The 19,851-nt window shown below is 41.0% G+C and overlaps 1 protein-coding gene across 3 annotated transcripts in view; it reads right to left on the bottom strand.

The window, feature by feature from the left end:
• Positions 1–3,809: 3,809 nt before the first annotated feature.
• Positions 3,810–19,851, bottom strand: part of snx19a (sorting nexin 19a) — a 27,373-nt gene continuing 11,331 nt past the window's right edge. For 2 of the 3 annotated variants that reach the window (XM_084942079.1, XM_084942078.1), the window contains exons 3-13: positions 17,745–19,238; positions 17,517–17,652; positions 17,329–17,429; positions 17,116–17,235; positions 16,694–16,812; positions 16,436–16,532; positions 16,188–16,329; positions 15,623–15,746; positions 8,868–9,052; positions 8,684–8,771; positions 3,810–8,473 (exon numbers count right to left, since the gene is read on the bottom strand). In XM_084942079.1, the coding sequence (XP_084798205.1) occupies positions 8,362–8,473; positions 8,684–8,771; positions 8,868–9,052; positions 15,623–15,746; positions 16,188–16,329; positions 16,436–16,532; positions 16,694–16,812; positions 17,116–17,235; positions 17,329–17,429; positions 17,517–17,652; positions 17,745–19,214 (2,694 nt within the window). In that variant the 5' untranslated portion in view covers positions 19,215–19,238 and the 3' untranslated portion in view covers positions 3,810–8,361. Of the gene's footprint in view, positions 8,474–8,683; positions 8,772–8,867; positions 9,053–15,622; positions 15,747–16,187; positions 16,330–16,435; positions 16,533–16,693; positions 16,813–17,115; positions 17,236–17,328; positions 17,430–17,516; positions 17,653–17,744; positions 19,239–19,851 lie in introns of those variants that run through there. The other variant, XM_084942080.1, reaches the window with a different exon arrangement.

Genomic DNA, 19,851 nt, shown 5'->3' with positions numbered 1-19,851 from the left:
ATATAGCGTGTCCTGACTGCGGGGTTTTGGAAACAAATTAAAACGTACAGCTCTGTTATCACTTCCAACATAAATGAAGACAGAAAACTAAACAGCAGTGACGTTTGTAGGGTAACTGAAGTTTGGCTAGCTGGTATATAATGATGTGCTAGCGACACAGCTATGTTAGCAGAATATAAACAAGCTAACTTTTTTTCCACTCGATAAAAGTTAACGTGAGTGTTCTCGGTGGTCAGGAACAAATGTAATCGCATGGCAGGATGCTGTAAAAGGACCAAACTTCAGCCAGGAGAACAACTGAGATAATCCATCCACAATACGAGGTTAGTCATTCATATACTGCTGCATGGGCTGGGCTGTAGTTACATCCTAAGGTTTTAAAAACTGAGCTTAATGAATGATTAGCGGTAATAAAAGCCGAGGGAGGTCAACAGTGATCACTGACTGTTTTAGGAGCTTTTTGAGATTAAATAGAAGAAAATAGAAAACATTAAACATGTTAACAACACAAAAGCCATATTAAATGCAGACTACTTTAGGCCCGGAAGTAGGATTCGTCACGTCATCACTTAACGACCGGATACATTGACCTCAGGCAGGTCGGTCAGAGAGAAACAACTGACTGAATGTGACCCGACTGAATGTACAATGGCCACTTGAATACAATACAGTCCAATGCTTAGCTTAATGGCTTCTCCATATATCCTAAGAAATGCTATACAGCCATAGCAAAAGTACACATGAAAAACTAGTGATCAGATATACAAATAAGAGTGATAAATGCCATTCATTTCAAGACAGAAAACTTGGCCAAAAAATTAATAAATAAAATGAAATAAAATTCAATTAAATATACAGACTGTGTGAGTCAATCATATTTGCAGAAAAGTTAAGAAAAAGCAGGATCTGAACATAATTGTTTGCAGCCTTGTTCCAGGTATTTCTTAGTGTTTTCCTCACACCTGAGGAGAGCAGTCACAGCCTAAATCCAATTATAACCATTTTCCAGAAGTCTCAAAGCCCCCATTAAGCTATCAGACCTCATTTGACCCAGGTCACTTAACAAACAGAAGTGTCAGGAGCCGACTGCTTGACTTCCACTTAGGTGTTGATAACGATATGATCTCGGCCATTTCTTAGGGTTACTGTAGATGGGTGAAGGGGTGGGCGTCAGGAATAGTCCTTTAATTAATGTTTAAACAGATTAAACAGGCGTCTACAGCCACTTTTCAGATCACAGTGAAATTTTTGAAATGTAAATGAGTTTTAATGACAGCCATACAGAATTTGTAAGGCTTTTGTCTTTTTTTTTCTTGATTGATATGAAACTGACTGTTTGTCACCATTTACCAAGATTACCTCATTTCTGCTGTGCAGTGTCGTGCTGAGCTGCCTGGGGGAAGGCTCAGGTAACAACTCCAAGGAAGTACCTGGGGAGCAATGCAGTCAAGCGCCAAATCCAAGCCCAAAAGGGGGGGGAGGGGGGGGTGTCTGTTTTGTAGCTGTCTTATCTGACTGATGACATTAAATGAAACTCCTAGATGTACTATTGCAGATATATTTTCACCGCATAAGAAGAAGAGTAATGCACAAAAGTTTTGGAGTTTCTGTGCTGCAGCTGAACAAGAGAATTATTTCATGATCAACTTATCTAAACCTCTTCTAGCCCCTTGTAACACTTTCTCAGGACATCTTACTCTGCACCACATTTTTGTTCTTCTAAACTAGCTGAGTGCAAGACTCCAATCTCCCATAATGTTAGCCCTAATCCCCCATACACTGATTTACACACTGTCCACACAGCTCGGTCTGCTCTCTGTCTGCACAGAGATCAGAATAATGACTTGCTGTGATTCCTGGATGCAGGTCAAATATGACTGCCTTTCCTGGGGCTGATATAGTGTCTGCCGTTTCAACACTCCTCATTGACCTCATACATGGCAGAAAAATAACAGGATTTCTTCTCTGTGCAGTACATGTGAATTCTGATAAAGTGCAGAGTATTTTCTGAAGTGGCAACTGCAAGCATGCATAAAATTATAGAGCATTTTAACCTAGCTCACCTACTGAGAATTTTCAGTAATATTTGAAAATATTATCTTATTAAACTTCTATCTTTTCTTTTATATGGTCTAATGAGGCATGAAGAACTCAAACTCAGGCCTCAGTGACACCCTTCCCACTGTGTTATATCTGTTTAAACAGAGAAGACCACAACTATAAGCCTGGTTTTCGCCCAGGGCTTAAAAAAGCTACTTATTAAAATGACAGGTTTTATACTTCCTTTGAGCTACAGGCTGTATACTCTAAGGTAAAGAAAGTGTACTGTGGTATGGTAAAAAGAAAAAAACTTTACGAGCATGTTTCATAATGTTCCGTTTTCAGGGGGCACCTTTTTCCCCCGTCAACCATTTACAGATGAAAAAGAGAATTCACACTCACATGTTTCATTTCATCGCCATGAGACCGTTGCAGTCTTGAATCTGCAATGTAATCTCCACATGAAAGCTGCAGTTTTTCTCTTTAATCTCTTATCAGCAGTTAAGACCATAATGTACAGATGTATAATTTTATGGCTATAGATGTATAGCTATGAAAACTATACGTCTATCTGTGTGTCAAGCACAAAAGAGCAGATGCGACCTTATATGGGCGACTGATGTTATGCACCAAAATACTGGAATACCAAAAACAGCACATTCTTTCACTGAGATTCAGAGAAATGGCTCTAGTGATCATTACCTTTTCAACTTGAAAAATGATAAGCATTTCCATATTCAACTGATTAGCACAAACAAAGAATGGCATAAAGACCCCTGTTTGGCATGTGCTCCATACCCATAATTTCAAATCTCTTTCAAATAAAGATGATTGATCTTAGTAAGCTCTAAGTAAAAGAGCTTAGATTCAGGACTCAAAGAAAGAAAAAGTCAATATAGGAAGCAAAGGGAAGTAGCAGAAAAGCATGCAGCTCATTAGAAAATGTTAACTTTAACAGGGGGGCAGGCTGACACTGACTGAATATAAGGGGTAGTAATTATTTTAAAATGGGCTGAACCACTATTGCTATACAGGCTGGACAGAAGGAATCATGGATACAAAACCACCTCTCAAAAGCTTTAACCTAGCCCTGGATGGATGGATGGATGGATGGATGGATGGGGTTGGTGTATAATCTTTTTGGCAAATATAAACCTGCTCCTGATGAACTTCCAGATAAACCACAGTTAAAGTCAACAGTTGTTACAGTTTCCAGAAGTCAGTGATAAATGCTTTGACTCACACAGTTGTTTCAAGTTGGGGTCACTATGAGGTCAACATCACCCTTCACTTTTCCCTTATCCATCGTATCATATTTCTCCTTTTTAGCCTGTTTTAAGTTTATAGTCTCAGAAATGCATTCACAGCATTGTTGCCTACCACTATGCCCACTTCCATGCAACCTCTTTCCTTCTACTGGTCAAATAATCAAATAAACTAGAAAAGGGGTGGAGTACAGGCAGTAGAATTGCTACTGGATAAAGTCATATAGCAAATGCAATTCTTTTTGAGAACACAGGTTTTTTTTTTCTAAGTAGATGGAAGTAGGGCAGGGTGTGGGGTGTAAGAGTTCCTTAAAGGCTGCACTGCACATCTGCACTGTGCAGCAGAGGACACACCACTAACAGGAACCAGATTGGCTTTATTGCAAGGTCACGTACTACAATCAGCAGTTAGGCTTGCTCACGCCAAAAGATTAAATTCTGTGTCATACAAGACGTATTCTTACGTCATTGGATATACAGGAAAATGGCAAGGAGTGGTGTACAAAGATTTCACAAGAATGCTGATTTTAATTACAGATTGAGTTTGTAAACAAAGTATTAGCTTAAAGGTCAGGAAACACATTTGTTAGCTGGTCGTATTCACCTGCTGTGAATAATCACTACATGTGGAATGTTTGCACAAATGTCCATGAGACTGTACATTAATCATTACAACACTGAAATTCCACTGTAAAACTGAGACAGTTCATGATGCTTCAGCAGCTGCTGGGCTTTTCTGACACTTTCTTAGCTGTGGTTGGTCATGCCTCATGTCACAACTATTGCAAACTCATAAAGAACATCTGTTGTTTGGGACCATGGTGAATTATAATGAAACTAGTTTAATACTATTGTCATTATCATCGTGTTACTGATATGAAACTCACGGCTTCTTTCTTAGGTACACCTTGCTGGTACCAGCTTCTACCTCCTTTTGCCTTCAGTACTGTTAATTTTTCGTGGCATAGATTCAACAAGGTCCTTGAAACATTCCTTTTGGTCCATATTGACAAGATACTATCACACTGCTGCACGTGCATGGAGTTAATCATCTGCTCCACCACTACCTAACGGTGCTCTATTGGATTGAGAGCTGGTGACTGTGGACGCAACTCGAGTACAGTGAACTCAATGTCATGTTCAAGAAACTATTTTGAGATTATTTGAAATTTGTGACATTGACCACAATGGTTTATAGGGATGGACATGGTCAGCAACAATACTCAGGTAGGCTGTGGTATTCAAGTTGTACTCAGTTGGTTCTAATGAGCCTAAATTGTGCCAAAACAGACGTCCTACACAACATTTATGATCAAACACTGATCATAACATTATGACCACGTGCCTAATATTGTGGCAGTCCTTCTTTTGCTATCAAAACAAGCCTAAAACATTGAAGCATGGACTTCACTAGACCCTGAACATGTGCTGTGGTATCTGGCACTAAGAAGTTAGCAACAGATCCTGTAAGTCCTGTAAGTTGTGGGGCCTCCATGAATTGGAGATGCTTGTTCACCACATTGCCCAGATATTTGATTGGATTGAGAGCTGTGGAATTTGGTCAACACTTCATGTTGTTGTGCTTCTTTTGTCTTTGTGACAGGGCATATTCATCCTGCTGGAAGAGGCCACAGCTGTAAGGGAATTCAGCTTCCATGAAAGGATGCACATGGTCTCTAACAACGTTTAGGTAGATGGTATGTGTCAAAGTAACATCCAGGTGAATGGCAGGACCCAAGCTTTTCCAGTAGGACAACTTCCATTTCTCTGTGGTCCAGATCCCTATGCAGCCTCTTACCCAACAAACTGCAATGAAAAGTGCAGTGTGTATTCTGATAATGTCTACCACAACCAGCATGAACTTTTTCAGCAATTTGTGTAACAGTAGCTCATCTGTTGGATCAGAGCATACTGGCCTTCACTCGCCATGTTCCTCACAGTTTCATTAACCAAAGCATTGGACACATTGACCTGAGGAACATCTAATGAAGATTTTACCAGTCATCCCAAGGAAGCCTACAACTGTGCACAACAAATTTCACTGTTTTCACTAAAAATTAAAAAACTCTAAGGGTGGGGGGATGATTTTTATCAGATAAATCACAATATTTTACAATATACTTTAAATGAATAATAATGCTTATTTGGAATGATTCAGCAATTCCTGTAATGGATCTAAGTTATGAACTTCCGTGGGTATTTGTTGCACTAAGCAATTTGTGGTTAAAATACAGCTGTTCCCACTCATATGTGGCCACCAGCAGTGCAGTTTAAGCATTTAATCCCCCCTGGTTTCCAGTCACAAACAAGTCCCAAAGCATGAGACAGGAGGTGGGGCCCCACCAGTATCAGACCATGATCTCATAAGAAAGGAAGTGAGATGTGCTAAATGTTCCTAACATTAACTTTATGAAGTCCTGCTGACCAGCAAGTGGAAACAATAGGAGTGGATTTACACCCTGACGACTGACAGTTTATATGTGAGCATATGTGAACAACTCCCCTGTTGTTGGATCTGTGCGCATCCAATATACAACTTTTGCTCACACTGTGGTCTTAAAGCTTTAGAAACTTTGTGTGTGTTACAGAATTATTCTGCTGGAAACACACTAAATTGATAGAAAAGTGTTTTACATTGGAAGAGATAATTGCAGAGCAGGGAAGAGCGCGCATTTTTGAGACTTTGTCAATCACCATGACAGAACTGCAAGATTTTTTTTTTCTTTTTACAGACGAACACCGTCTTTGAACTGATTGTAATTATTTCAGTGTTTCAGAGATTCTTTGCAATAGGCTGCCATACTGAATATTTAAGGATGCTTGACAGTTGTCTGAGTACCAGCCACCAGTGACCCTGTTACCCTGTCGTGCTTAACACGGATAATAAGTCTTTCAGTTCAAGTACAGAGTGCATGCAGATACCAAGTGATGCAGATTTTTTTCCCCTCACTGAAATAAAGATACTCACAAACACACACTATATTAGCCATCCATATTTAATAAAATTATGTTGCCATATGGAAGCACTCTATAAGAAGTGGTGACTTTTTTTCCTTACTTTTTTTCAATTTACCATTCAAGCAAAACATAAAGTGGTTTTGTAAATTATGCAGTTAATTTATCCCTCATCAGGGAATTTGGCTGTGAAGAAATTGGTATTTTTTTTAACTGCTCTCCGGATCAAAAGATCACGGGAAGACTAAAACACAATACTTATACACACTTATTTATGAAATATCAGTCGATTTTTAACTCCTTTCACACAAATAGTGTTTGTACAGTGAAAGAATGTGTGAGAAGAGCTGGATTATATGAATAAGTTACCTGACACAGAGGAGTAATCAAAGAAAACTAGCACAAAATCATCTTTGTGACGGCTAAAGTTCACTCTTTGTGTTGAAGACAGGGGGATTCCCCAACAGTGCTCTCAACTTCAAACATTTATTGACTCAGTCAGTACACCTGTCTGAAGTTCAGCCCCAGCTTTCATCTGAGCAAATCCTTCACACTGCTGATTTCACTCACAGATGTCAGAGGGCTCAGCTGAAGGCACTAATTGCACTGAGAAGCACAGTGAGACCTCTAGCAATCATTAGATAAAGGGCGACAAAAGACAGAATAAAACTTTATATAAAATCCTGGAAGAGCCTCCTTCATTTCCTTTCAAGCCCCGGAGATCTGTCGAGTTCTACATCTGAAGATCATACTTCAGGTAGATATCATGAACATATGCACTCATGCCAGCTGTGAACTTACCAGGCTCCAAAGTAGGAATGTGCACGATTTACAACCACATCAGAATAAATGAATGCATCAAGATAAAAGACAACAGTAACAGTGCATGTGTTTTCCTAACAGCGAATAACTGTGTTAAGCATATTAAACAACGTCATATGTTGTCTGCAACAGAGCCCAAGAGCCAAAAAAATGAGTTTAACTGGGTGACATGTTAACCAGACGTCAGTTTGCGTGATGATATAAATATGAAGCCAGGATCAGTCCTTTTTCTCATTAATCTGCGTGATTGATGCCGCTTTGTTGTGCCATCACCCTGTGGACTCCATTGACTACAGGCTTTTATGAATATGTCACATCCTGCACAAGTATAAGGCAAGCTGCATCTCCATGAACTGCTTCCACCAGCGATGCATCACCTAATCATCTTATCACTCCCCAAAAGACTAAAAATGGGGCAAAAGAGTAGGTATGTTTGGGATAATGTGGGACACTGTCTGAAACGTTAACAGATTTAACTTGAAAAGTAAAGAAATGGAGGCAGAGGACAAATACATGGTATTTTACTTGGATGCAAACTTTTTATAAGCTGAAATGGAAGCTCAAGCTTTTTTTATGATAATGAGATAAGTGATAAGTCTATCACACATATGGGAAGTTGAAATGATCATGAAATAATGATAGGAATTATATAAATATTATCTGGCAGACAATCATTTGTCAGACAGATATACAATGTTGTAGAGCATAGGTGTCAAACTCTGGCCCGCAGCCTAATTACATTTGGCCCGCGAAGCCATACCAAATTACTATTAGAGCTGGCCTACTGGTATTATACAGCTAATATATATATATATTGTTTAGTATTAAGCTTTGCTTGTTCCATATTCAGTTTTCCAGCAAAACTTATTTGAGTCCATAAGAAAAGATTCATTCTTATATCTGGAGGAAGATTTTTTTTCCAATAAATATTAATGTTAGCCCGCGACTTTGTTCCAGTTTTGAATTTTGGCCCACTGTGTATTTGAGTTTGACACCCCTGTTGTAGAGGGTGATAGCTGGCTCACAGAGCCAGCCTTCCTAATCAGTTTCTTCAGTCTGTTGTTGTTCCCAGCTCTGATGCTGCTCCCACACAGACCACAGCAAAGTACACTGAGCTCGCCACAACTGACTGACAGATATTTGTTTACCTGTGTATTCCATTTATCTATCAGACAAGCTGCTGAGAGTCGTGACTGTCATTCAGACCCGAGCCTGTCTGGTGATCAGTTCTGGGATTCAGCAGGCAGATTTTTGTAAACTAATGACGATCATTGTTGTCTCAATATGTGTCTTTGGTCAAGCTCTGTAGCAGAGAATGCTGGAAGTTCTCATCACACGACTCGGGGATCAAAAATTCCAGCAGCAGGTCACAGATGCAGTAAAGCAGATGCCTGCAGAAAAACACAGATGTAGGAAAAAGACATCAGGAAAATGACATTCTTAGATTGATGATATAATAGTATAAATGTGAAAGGTAAGAGGAGTTTGCAGTTCTATCTGAAACATTAACATTGTGGTTGTACTGTTTAGTGATAATCAGAGACCAGCACTGATACAGTTTCTGTTTCTTGTTTGCTTAGTGGTTTTGGTTGCTGACTCACTTGTTTATCTGGTGGTCCTGCAAAGACTCCAGCATAGTCTCCAAACTCAGTCTGTACTTCTCATTACCCAGCATGTCAGTGATGAGCTCTGCTCAGACACAAACAGTGAAACATACTGTCAGAAGCTATGAAAATCAGGGCAGCATTTAACAGCAGTAATCTGATTTGAACAGCTGTTATTCACCTGGGAGCAGCTGCATCAGGCAGTCCAAACATTGCTCCTTTGTTTTCTCCTTTTGTGCAGCACTTCGCTCAGGCTGTGGTTGAGCAGGCAGAGTGCCACCTGGCCATACAGCTTCCTGCAGCACTTGTAGGTAAATCACCCAGCAAGGAGCACTGGTAAGGTGGGCGACACCTACATCCAACCATCTGATACAGAAATCAGTTCAATACTTTAGTGAGTGCGTCCATGTTCAGGACATGTGCCAGTGTGTCAAACAGACAGATGGGGAATTAAATGCAAGCTCATGAAAAAGTGTGCTTTAACCAATTAAAGGAGAATGCAAAACATGAACCTTAAGCCAGAAGTGAGGTCCCAGAGGCAGATATCAAGCCAAAAGTTGTGACCAGTATGACCATTTAATGATAGCATAACATTAGGGGTAGGAAAAGCCCATTTCCCACACACCATGTGGTAAAGTGGGTCCAGTAGTTATTTAGTTTAGCAAGTAAAGCACAAAAACCCATAACATTTATGTGTGTGTGCTAAAAAACTCCTGAAAGACAATCGGAGAGAAGATCGTGCACCATTGAAATCCAACTAACCACCACTAACCTGTCCTTGTGTCCTCTAGATCTGGCTGAATGAAGGAAAAATAAATGACTGTAAATATGTGACCTGCTCACAAAATAGACCCCATAGCCAACTGTTGAGGCCTTGCTGTGATTTATTGTAATGAATAAAAATTCAATATTTTTTCCTGCAATGTAAATAACAGAATGACAGTACAAAGACTGCGAACAACCAAAAGGACATCACACAAACTATGGCAGAGAGTAGACAAACACCAGAAAAGTCCTCTAGCAGAGTCACCTGAGGTATAAGTTTTATCAAGTTGAAGTTTCGTGTTCCAGGTAGGGAGAGCGTCAGTCTCCTGATCCCTAACTGGGAGCTGGTTCCACAGGAGAAGAGCCTGATAGTCGAAGGCTCAGCCTCCCATTCTACTTTAAGAAACTCTACCCATACAGTATGATGATCATTCAGGACTTTCTATTCAAAGAGAAGAATTTTGAATTAAGTTGTGGTTTTAACAGGCAGCAAATCAAGAGAAGCTGATATGTTAGCACTCTCACTGTGGCCTTTGAACTGAAGGTTTTTCAGGGAGATTTTACCTGTTTACAGTAACCCACTCTAGAAGTAACAATCTCAAAGTCATTTTTCTGTCTCACTCTCACAGGATGTTTCTAAATTTGACAATATTGCTCAGATGAAGTGAAACAGTCCTAGAGATTTGTTTAATGTGTGAGTTGAGTGACATATCCTGTTCAGAAATGGCTCCAAGATTCGTCACAGTGTTACTCGAGGCCAAGGTAATGCCATCAAGATTAAGTATTTGATTATACGCAATGTATCTGATATTTTAGAGAGAAATAACACAATCGTTTCAGTTTTGTCTGGGTTTAGAAGTAGAAAATGACAGGGCATCCGGTACTTTAAGACTTGCCTGTAGTTTTACTAATTGCTATGAGTCATCTGACTTATTATCACAGGGCGTCCCAAGGTGTCAGAAGTTATTCGCCCATTGTGTAAGTCAGGGGTGTCAAACTCAAATACACAGTGGGCCAAAATTCAAAACTGGAACAAAGTCGCGGGCTAACATTAATATTTACTGAAAAAAAAATCTTCCTCCAGATATAAGAATGAATCTTTTCTTATGGACTCAAATAAGTTTTGCTGGAAAACTGATTATGGACCAAGCAAAGCTTAATACTAAACAATATATATATTAGCTGTATAATACCAGTAGGCCAGCTCTAATAGTAATTTGGTATGGCTTCGCGGGCCAAATGTAATTAGGCTGCGGGCCAAATTTGGCCCGCGGGCCAGAGTTTGACACCTATGACTTATGGCAAAGTTACAGTCTCAATGTTATTCTTTATTTTTTCTCAGTGTCTTCTTGAGGGACAGTATGTGTATATGTGTACATGATATTAAATGAATGTTTAAGTGCAGGTTATTGTGCAGACTCAGCACAAAGCATCAAAGAGTTGATTTGTAGTGTGTCACATCAGTGTGGTGGCAGCTGTCCTGGCAGCCATTTTTGGAATTCCATAAGATACTATGATTCATATCAGTATGTCACACATAAACACATTGTATTGAAGGACACAAAAACAGAATCTTATGAGAATTACAAGATTCTGCTAACATTCTGTCCACATTTGATGACCTGCTTACGATGTGAAATCATCATCAATGTGTGTGGGCAAAACAGAAGCAACTTTGGATTTCTAACTACAAATCCATTCTCTCTTGTTTCTTTTTGTCTTTATCCCACTCTAAAAGTTGGATGTAACAGTGAGACCAAATTCACAACCCAATAGAAACAGACCCAGGTACATTTACTGCAATATTCAAACTGAATACAGGCTGCTGGCCATTGACATGTAGTATCCTTTTGACTTGAAGTCACCTGGAACTGTAGCTGTGCTGTAAACAAATAATGAAGCACAGTTTGACCAGAATAAGAACTAGAATCTTTAACACACTAAGATAATAAAATACACAAGCTATTTGGCTGGTAACTGGCAATAAGCCAGAGGACTAATGGCCCAGAAGGCCCAAATGAAACTAGTAATGTCCAGACATCTAGCCTATATTACTTAATATTCATTAACCTATTTAAAAAGCACTTTTGCTCTGTTTCAGGTAAAGTGTAAATCTGCACCTCTGATTTGTGTGATTACATTTTCTCTTTGTCTTTTTCTGCTGCAGCAGCCAAAGTCTGATTTATTAATGACAAACCAGTGGTAGAAGCATCATAACATCAAGAAAACTGGACAGTTAAAGGATTTTTCTTTTTACATAAAAAAGAAAAAAAATGTTTGATGATCTGAAATGTTTAAGTGTGACAAACATACAAATAAATAGGAAAACGCTTTTTCACACCATTGTCATATAAAAGACTTACTTCCTTCATTCTGTTCATTTACCCCATTGTGGACCACTAAAATTTTGTATACTATGTAGTATATACCTTATTTACTTTATTTATTAAATTTTGGGGTTTTGTTTTTTTGCACTACATTAGACAACATCAAAATAGCGTTGTCAAAAATGACAATAGCGTTGACATTTTTGTTATTTGTGTTTTGTAATCTTTATAAAAACCTAGAAAAAAACACCTCTTAATCTTTGGTATATGGCGAGGCGCTGTGGACATCCAAGTTTGTGATTGTGTAGATTTTTCAAATCAATACCATGCTTGCATCTACTGAAAATCTCTGTGAAGCTTAAATCTCAGTGACCTTGACTTCAAGGTCAGAGGTCAACTTTTCTGAAAATCGGAGGAGTTTCACATTTATAACACAGGTATGTCTACTAGGAGGCTGAAGGGTAGCACTATATATTTATAAACAATCAAAAACAACAATTTATTTCCAATTTGTATGGAATTTATTTCTGTACACATGGTGTTTTAGGTCGGATTAAAGGACTGATGTGATGGTAAGGTGTCCGCTGCTCTGCTTTGAATATTGGTAGGCTTTTTTTTTTTTTTAATTTTCACAAGAATTGCTACTTCCCCTAGAGTTTTGGCCACCCCAGCAATCAGAAGATTCCCTATGAGCAAGCATTTAGCGACAGTGGGAAGGAAAAACTCCCTTTAAAAAGGAAGAAACCTTCGACAGAACCAGGCTCAGGAAGGGACAGTCATCTGCCGCGACTGGTTGGGGTGGGGGGAGTGAAAATTAAAAAAAAAAAAAAGCCAAAGTGATAATTATTGGAGCAGCTTAATTAATATTTCCAGTGTAATTTGCTGTTAATATCCTTTTCCAACCCCAGTTTGTGTTTTTATCACTTTTGTCCAGGGTGGAAGATGCCATGCTGGAGATTGACTCTGTATGGTTTTTCAATGTTGATATTTGGGAACCTGTTGGAGAGGCCAGGGTTGAAAAAGGGATGCCGTAGAACCTGAGAGGGTGTTATCCGCTGGTGTGCATCCAAGGCCAACATCTCTTTAATTAGGCTGACAAATAAGCGTTGGCCATCTTCTGGTCCTCGTCTAAACATCATTATTTGTTCGAGGTCATCCAGACGTGTCAGTTTTATGTATCTTGTCTCCAAAGATTCATATCCTGTCTCGTATTTAAATTGTTGGGCGGTCTTAAATGTCCAGCGTTGTTGGTTGTAGTTGTAGTTGTCTTTTGTGAAATAGTCTTCAGTGTACACGCCAGGATCGAGAACATGATCTGGCGGCTGACCCTGAGTCTCTATGATGAATTTCAAAACATCATAATATTTTTTTCCAGGGTAGAGTGGCATCCCTGTAACAAGCTCAACAGCCACCAGCCCCAGAGACCACATGTCACATGCTTCGTTATAAGGAAGGCCAAGCATAACCTCAGGTGCACTATAACCAACCGTCCCCACACGGTCACCAGGCATCACTGCAGACGCAGGACATGCGAGGCCAAAGTCTATAAGTCTGACTTTGATGGGAGACTCATAGCGATTTACAACCATGATGTTTCCAGGTTTGAGGTCAGCATGCACTATTCCCAAAGAACCCAGGTGGGACAGAGCATTTGTGAGTTGACCTAAAATTGGCCTGACTTCGCTTATGGGGAGACGCCGGTTATTCGGGTCCCGTATGTAGTCCCACAGGCATTGGTCTAGGAGTTCAAATTTCAGGCAAACCCGCTCTCTGTCAAGGAAAAAGCCGTTCCATTGAACAATGTTGGCGGCATCTGGATCCAACCTTCTCAGCTGTTCCAGGATGAAAATTTCCAGTTTTGCCTGTTGCAGAATATCAGTGCGGTTCTTGTTCACCTTAATAGCCACAGCTTGGTTGGTTTTGGTATCACGGCATTTGGCTACAATACCAAAGCCCCCTTCTCCGAGGAAAGCCTCTACCTTGTAGTGGTTTCCCAAAATGCTCCCTTCAACTATTTCAAGCTCATCTGAGCTGAAGGATGGGCTGGCTGACGTGTGGACGAATACTTGCTGAGAAAATTCAACCGAGTTTTGAAAACTGCAGTTGATTTTCTCTGATCTCTTGCATTTCAAGTTTGAAGGGTGCTGAAAGACCACAGGGTTTTGTGGTCTTTCAGCACTCATGTCAATGCAAGGGGAACTCTTAGGGTTGAAAAAGGGATGCCGGAGAACCTCCGACGGTGTTATGCGCTGGTTTGCATCCAAGGCCAACATCTGTTTAATTAAGCTTACAAACAAACGTTGGCCATTTTCAGGTCCTCTTCTAAACATCATTACCTGTTCGAGGTCATCGAGACGCGTCAGTTTTATGTGTCTTGTCTCCAGGGACTCATATCCTGTCTCGTACTGAAATTGTTGGTCAGTCTTAAATGTCCAGCGCTGTTGGTTGTCGTTGTCTTCAATGAAATAGTCTTCAGTGTACACGCCAGAGTCTAGAACATGATCTGGTGGCTGACCCTGAGTCTCTATGATGAATTTCAAAACATCATAGTCTTCATTTCCAGGGTAGAGTGGCACCCCTGTAACAAGCTCCACAGCTACCAGCCCCAGAGACCACATGTCACTTGCTTCATTGTAAGGAAGGCCAAGCATAACTTCAGGTGCACTATAACCAACCGTCCCCACACGGTCACCAGGCATCACTGCAGACGCAGGACATGCGAGGCCAAAGTCTATAAGTTTGACTTTGATGGGAGACTCATAGCGGTTTACAACCATGATGTTTCCAGGTTTGAGGTCAGCGTGCACTATTCCCAAAGAACCCAGGTGGGACAGAGCATTTGTGAGCTGACCTAAAATTGGCCTGACTTCGCTTATGGGGAGACGCCGGTTATTCGGGTCCCGTATGTAGTCCCACAGGCATTGGTCTAGGAGTTCAAATTTCAGGCAAACCCGCTCTCCGTCGTGGAAAAAGCCGTTCCATTGAACAATGTTGGCGGCATCTGGATCCAACCTTCGCAGCTGCTCCAGGATGAAAATTTCCAGTTTTGCCTGTTGCAGAATATCAGGGTCGTTCTTGTTGACTTTAATAGCCACAGCTCGGTTGGTCATGGTATCACGACATTTGGCTACAATACCAAAGCCCCCTTCTCCAAGGAAAGCCTCTACCTTGTAGTGGTTTCCCAAAATGCTCCCTTTAACTATTCCAAGCTCATTTGAGCGGAAGGCTGGGTTAGCTGACATGGTGAAATGTGTCGGCTTGGTCAGTGAATTGCTAAGTAACGCGAAATTCAATCAAAACTCTCCAAAAGGGTTTGCTTACTGTCAGGTCAAGGTCCGTTGAGCAGCAAAGGTTAACAGAGCAAAGCTCCTCCTACTTAAGGGCTTTTTCCCTCAGCAAGATGATGACATCACAAGGGATCAAAGGCATTCTATTTTTCATCAATGGCATTCTATTTTTTCAGTTGAAACACTGAAAAAAAATAGTGTTTCAACAGGGCAGGCTGGCGCCCTGTGGGAGGCAGAGGTGATAGGGTAAGGATGCAGAGGATAAGAAAAGATCTTATCTGTCAGCTCATCAGCAAGCAGCCGCAGAATCACAGGTGCAGCTTGGCAGGGGATGGAGAGTGAAGACAAAATCAACAATGACTTATGGCATAAGTCATTGTTGATTTTGTCTTCACTCCTGATTTACTTACAGTGTAAGTAAATTGTTCCTGATTTACTTACAGTGTAAGTAAATTGTTCCTGATTTACTTACAGTGTAAGTAAACTGATTTACTTACAGTGTAAGTAAATCAGGAACAACAGTTCACAAACAGCTGCAGATGCGGAGGAACTCTTACCTCTCGATGAAAGTCCCGAAGAGCAGTCTGATGGCCTTCTGGATGTTCTCAGTGCACAGCCAACTCCACTGATCCCTCATCAGCAAACACAAGATGTTCAAAGCGACATCTGCCACAGCTGTGTCTGCAGCACGCACACAAACACACGCGCACACACACAAACCCCCATTAATTATACATTTATTTCAGCACAAGGATGGTAATCTTCACAACTGAATTAAAAAAATATTTGACTACTTGTAAAGGCAGAACACACCATTAGTGGTAGTGGGCAAAAACATGGAGTTACCTTTGTGTTGTTAATAAACAATCAACCAAAAAAAATTTTAATGAGAATATCTATTAATAGATGCTGAGGTCAAGATTTTTCACTGCAAGTAAAAAAAAACATTCTTACAAAATGTGGATTCAAAAAGTCTCCAAAATGTGTTTGTGCCCTATTGCTGCAAATCGTCTACTGCTCAGCTACAGCCACCACAGACATTGGGCTTTGCTGCACCCATGTGGTAAAACTGTGTCAGTGCATCTTGCCAATGTGGATAAATCTACTTCAGACAAACTCAACCTGTGCCGTGAGTTTTCCCTGAAGTCTTCTTCACATCTTGCTCACACCTCTGCTTGTTCTCTTTCCCATTCAGTCCACATAACAGTGTTTCCTGCTCACCAACAAAATTCTCGAGGTGGGACAGTGACATGCCATTGAGGACCTAGAAAATCAGAATAAGCAAATGATTTCTGAAGAAAATGTCAACGCTCTCCCACATTAGTCTGAAACATGTTTATGTTGATAGTTCATGAAGAATAATAACTTACAGTGCTGCCTTCACTGAAGCAGTATGTCACTTTAGGATGTAGATCAGGAATGTTGGGTATATTGAAGGCTGGGGAGATTTTGCTTGGGAAAAGCCTCCTGAAGCACAGAACATAAAACAGGAATCCCCGTGTTACAAAAATAAGTGAATTAAATCCAACATAAAAGAAGCTGAGAATTAACTCACTGAATTGATAATAAGGAAGAAAAGTAGATTTGAATGTGTGTGAAGACTGGTATCAGGCAGATAGAGCTCTTACCTGTATTTTCTGTTGTCCATTGTTCTTCCATCAGGATCTCCATCAATGTCCTCTGTTGGGCTGAGGGGTTCTGGATGTGGGAAAGCTGTCTTCAAAGTGTCCAAAGCATTTTCCATCATCTTTCAATCAATCAAACATATGTGAGATAATTAAATTCAAGTTGTAGAAAAAAGAAAGAAAAAGCATCCAGTTTTTGTCTCATTCTGAACATGATTAGCTTCTTGAGTATTTATTCTTCTCTATTTTGTGCGTTCTTGAGTATTACAATGTGGAATTTCTTTACACATTTTCACAAAAGGTCCAACTCCATGCTCAAGAACAAGGCATAAAACTTCTTACTTAACTCTCGCAGGGGAGTAATGGAGTAAATTTCACAAAATGCAACTACTTATTGGTTTAATTTTCTGTTAGCTTGTTCCTACCTTATCAATTCTTGACTTGGCAAAAGGTTTTCTTCCAAAATATGTACAGACACCTGAATTGAGAGCTAGGAACTCCTGCATGTCTTCGTTGTTGGCTATCTCAGGAATGCTGCTTAATTGCTAGAAAACAATAAAAATTATATCACAAGAACAAAAAAAAAACCCCAAATATCAGAATCCTGCAAATGCAAAAGTTATAATCCCAATGCTTACTTTTAGGAAGACATCCAGTTGGCTTTTACGCACTTCAACCTTCTCACCGTCTGGACTGCTGAATGAGAGATCAGGGAAAATCCTCTTTGGGCCCTTGACATCTGAAATGCAATAAATAAATAAACGTGGCATCTCTTCTTGGACTACTAGGGTTTGGTGATGTCTTAAAGCAGAGGACGATGTCTTACTCTTGATTAATTTCTTCATTTCGGGCTTCTCCTCTAATCGTGTCTGCAAGTTGAGGAACTCGCTGTATCTGCGATTGACAGCGTGACAGGCCGCATGCTGTGGAGTGGCGCTGCCATCACTGGTCGCTGTCTGAAACTGTTAAACAGAAAGAGGGGTGCAGTATGCAATCATCAATAATCCAATTTCATAAGACAGCTTCATTGTACCAGGCTGTGACATGACTGTACCTTTACAGTGTAAAGAATATAGGGATGTGTGCCGGTGCCACGCTGCTCTTTTGCGGTGACGGTGCCACCAATTCTGACATTCTGGATGTTCACAGGTGCCACTGCATTGCTGGGGGAATCCAAGTTATAAGAGGGTAAACAAAGCTTTCTTCTAGGGCAACCTGGAGATTTCTCTTCAGCTATGCCTGCTGGCCACTGGGAGTCCACCGGCACCACCACCTTCTGTCCTAGATTTCTCAGTGGACCGAAGCATCCATAGGCTTCATCATCTTTAGAAGTGAGCATGCTGCAGAAGTTGTTTGAAGGACCACACTCGCAAAAGCCTCCTTTCAGATCATCATCGGAGTCAGACTGAGTTAGCGAGTCCAGTGAAATTATTTTGGACTCTGACGAGTTGGAGTGATGGGCAGATGTAAGCGGACAGCAGTTCACTTTGTATGATGTGAGCAGACCTGGGCGGCAGCTTTGAAATTTCCCAGCTGACGCCAAGCTAACCATGCTGCTCAGTGAGGACTCCGTCTCATGGATCGTGCTCCGGCTCTCATTCAGGTCATCAAGGTCAGAGGTGCTTTTGCTGGCGAGACCAGCTTGATCGGAAGAAGACAGTGACATGCAGGTGGCCCAGGACTCCTGGTCGATCTGACATTTGTATAGGGGATCTACTGGGAGGTCATCCACGTTGATTTCCTGGTGTGGTTCTCTGCATCTGGTAAGTATGTCTACAATAGTCTGGTTGAGCCAGTCAGGATCGGATATCCTGGTTATGAGCGGTAGCAGCACGTTGCAGGTAATAAGTTCTGTAACCATGTAACCTCCTGTCCTGGTTTCCATCTGTGGGTATGGAACCAGCACGTGTAGTACAAGGTGAACTAGAGCTCTGGAGTAGCTGAGCTCAGCAGCTTTGCTGCTCACAGCTGGATGAGGGGTGTCTACTTCACTGTAGAGCTGCCAGAGGCTCATGCTTCCCTTTTGTGTTGACTGTATCTGTCTTACTGTCATGTAGTTCTGCAGGTGACCCCCGTACACCTCCAGCAACCGCTGAACCATGGCTTTTCTGTCCACTCGCCGGGCATGCTCCTTCAGTTCCATCACTGACTCCAGCATCGAATTACGCACCGCACGCTCAAACTCGCCCTCCACCTCGGGCAGCAGAGTGCGATACCACGAGGACACAAAGTCACGCACTGCTTTGTGGACAGCGCTGTGGATCTCATGGTTCAATCTCCACTCATGCTCAGGTGAATACTGAGGTGGGTTAATGTTGCCAAGAGGCAAGAAGTGCTCCAGGTGGAGAACGCTGTTGGCATCCAGCAGAGCCCGTGACCCAAGCCAACCTCCGAGAACTACCAGGAGACTGGTGAAGACGCAAAGGAGCCAAACATTAACAAGAAGGTGGAAGAGGACGAGCCACACCAGCAGAGCTCCGACCCCCAACAGCTTCCCCTGCCCAAGAAAATCCAATAAAGACATTATGATCGGCAGTGGAGATTTGTCCTGTTGAAAAAAAAAATGCATATACTGTTAAATAACAAGCAACAAGAACATTATAGTAATGACTAAATTTCAGTATAACTGTTTAATGCAGGGGCGGGGGAACTCCAGGCCTTAAGGGCCGATGTCCTGCAGGTTTTAGATGTGTCCTCTATCCAACACAGCTGATTTAAATGGCTAAATTACCTCCTCAACATGTCTTTAAATTCTCCAGAGGCTTGCCAATGAACTAATCATTTGATTCAGGTGTGTTGACCCAGGGTGAGATCTAAAACCTGCAGGACACCAGCATTTAAGGCCTGGAGTTCCCCATCCCTGGTTTAATGGCTTCAATTCTCACATGATAAAGCCAGCCAGCTACAACTCTCACTCAGATCTATGTTTACACAGTGTTTGTGTCTATGATGGGGCTTTTGCATATCCCTTTATAGGCCCTCCATTAACAAATATATGCATTATAATGTAATCTATTTCCCTCAAGTTTTATTTTACAAATTTCCTTTTTTCATTTGAGACTTTTTTGTAAATTAAAATCTAAAAAGAGAAAAAAGAAAAGAACTAGGAAGCCTCCACAGAGATAAGCATCTAAATCCTCATAATTAAAACGGTAAAACCG

This window comes from Perissodus microlepis, chromosome 10 (assembly GCF_051167445.1).
Source record: "Perissodus microlepis isolate ML-2025 ecotype Zambia chromosome 10, ASM5116744v1, whole genome shotgun sequence".
Classification (NCBI taxonomy): domain Eukaryota; kingdom Metazoa; phylum Chordata; class Actinopteri; order Cichliformes; family Cichlidae; genus Perissodus; species Perissodus microlepis.
This window is presented reverse-complemented; position numbering and strand designations above follow the sequence as displayed.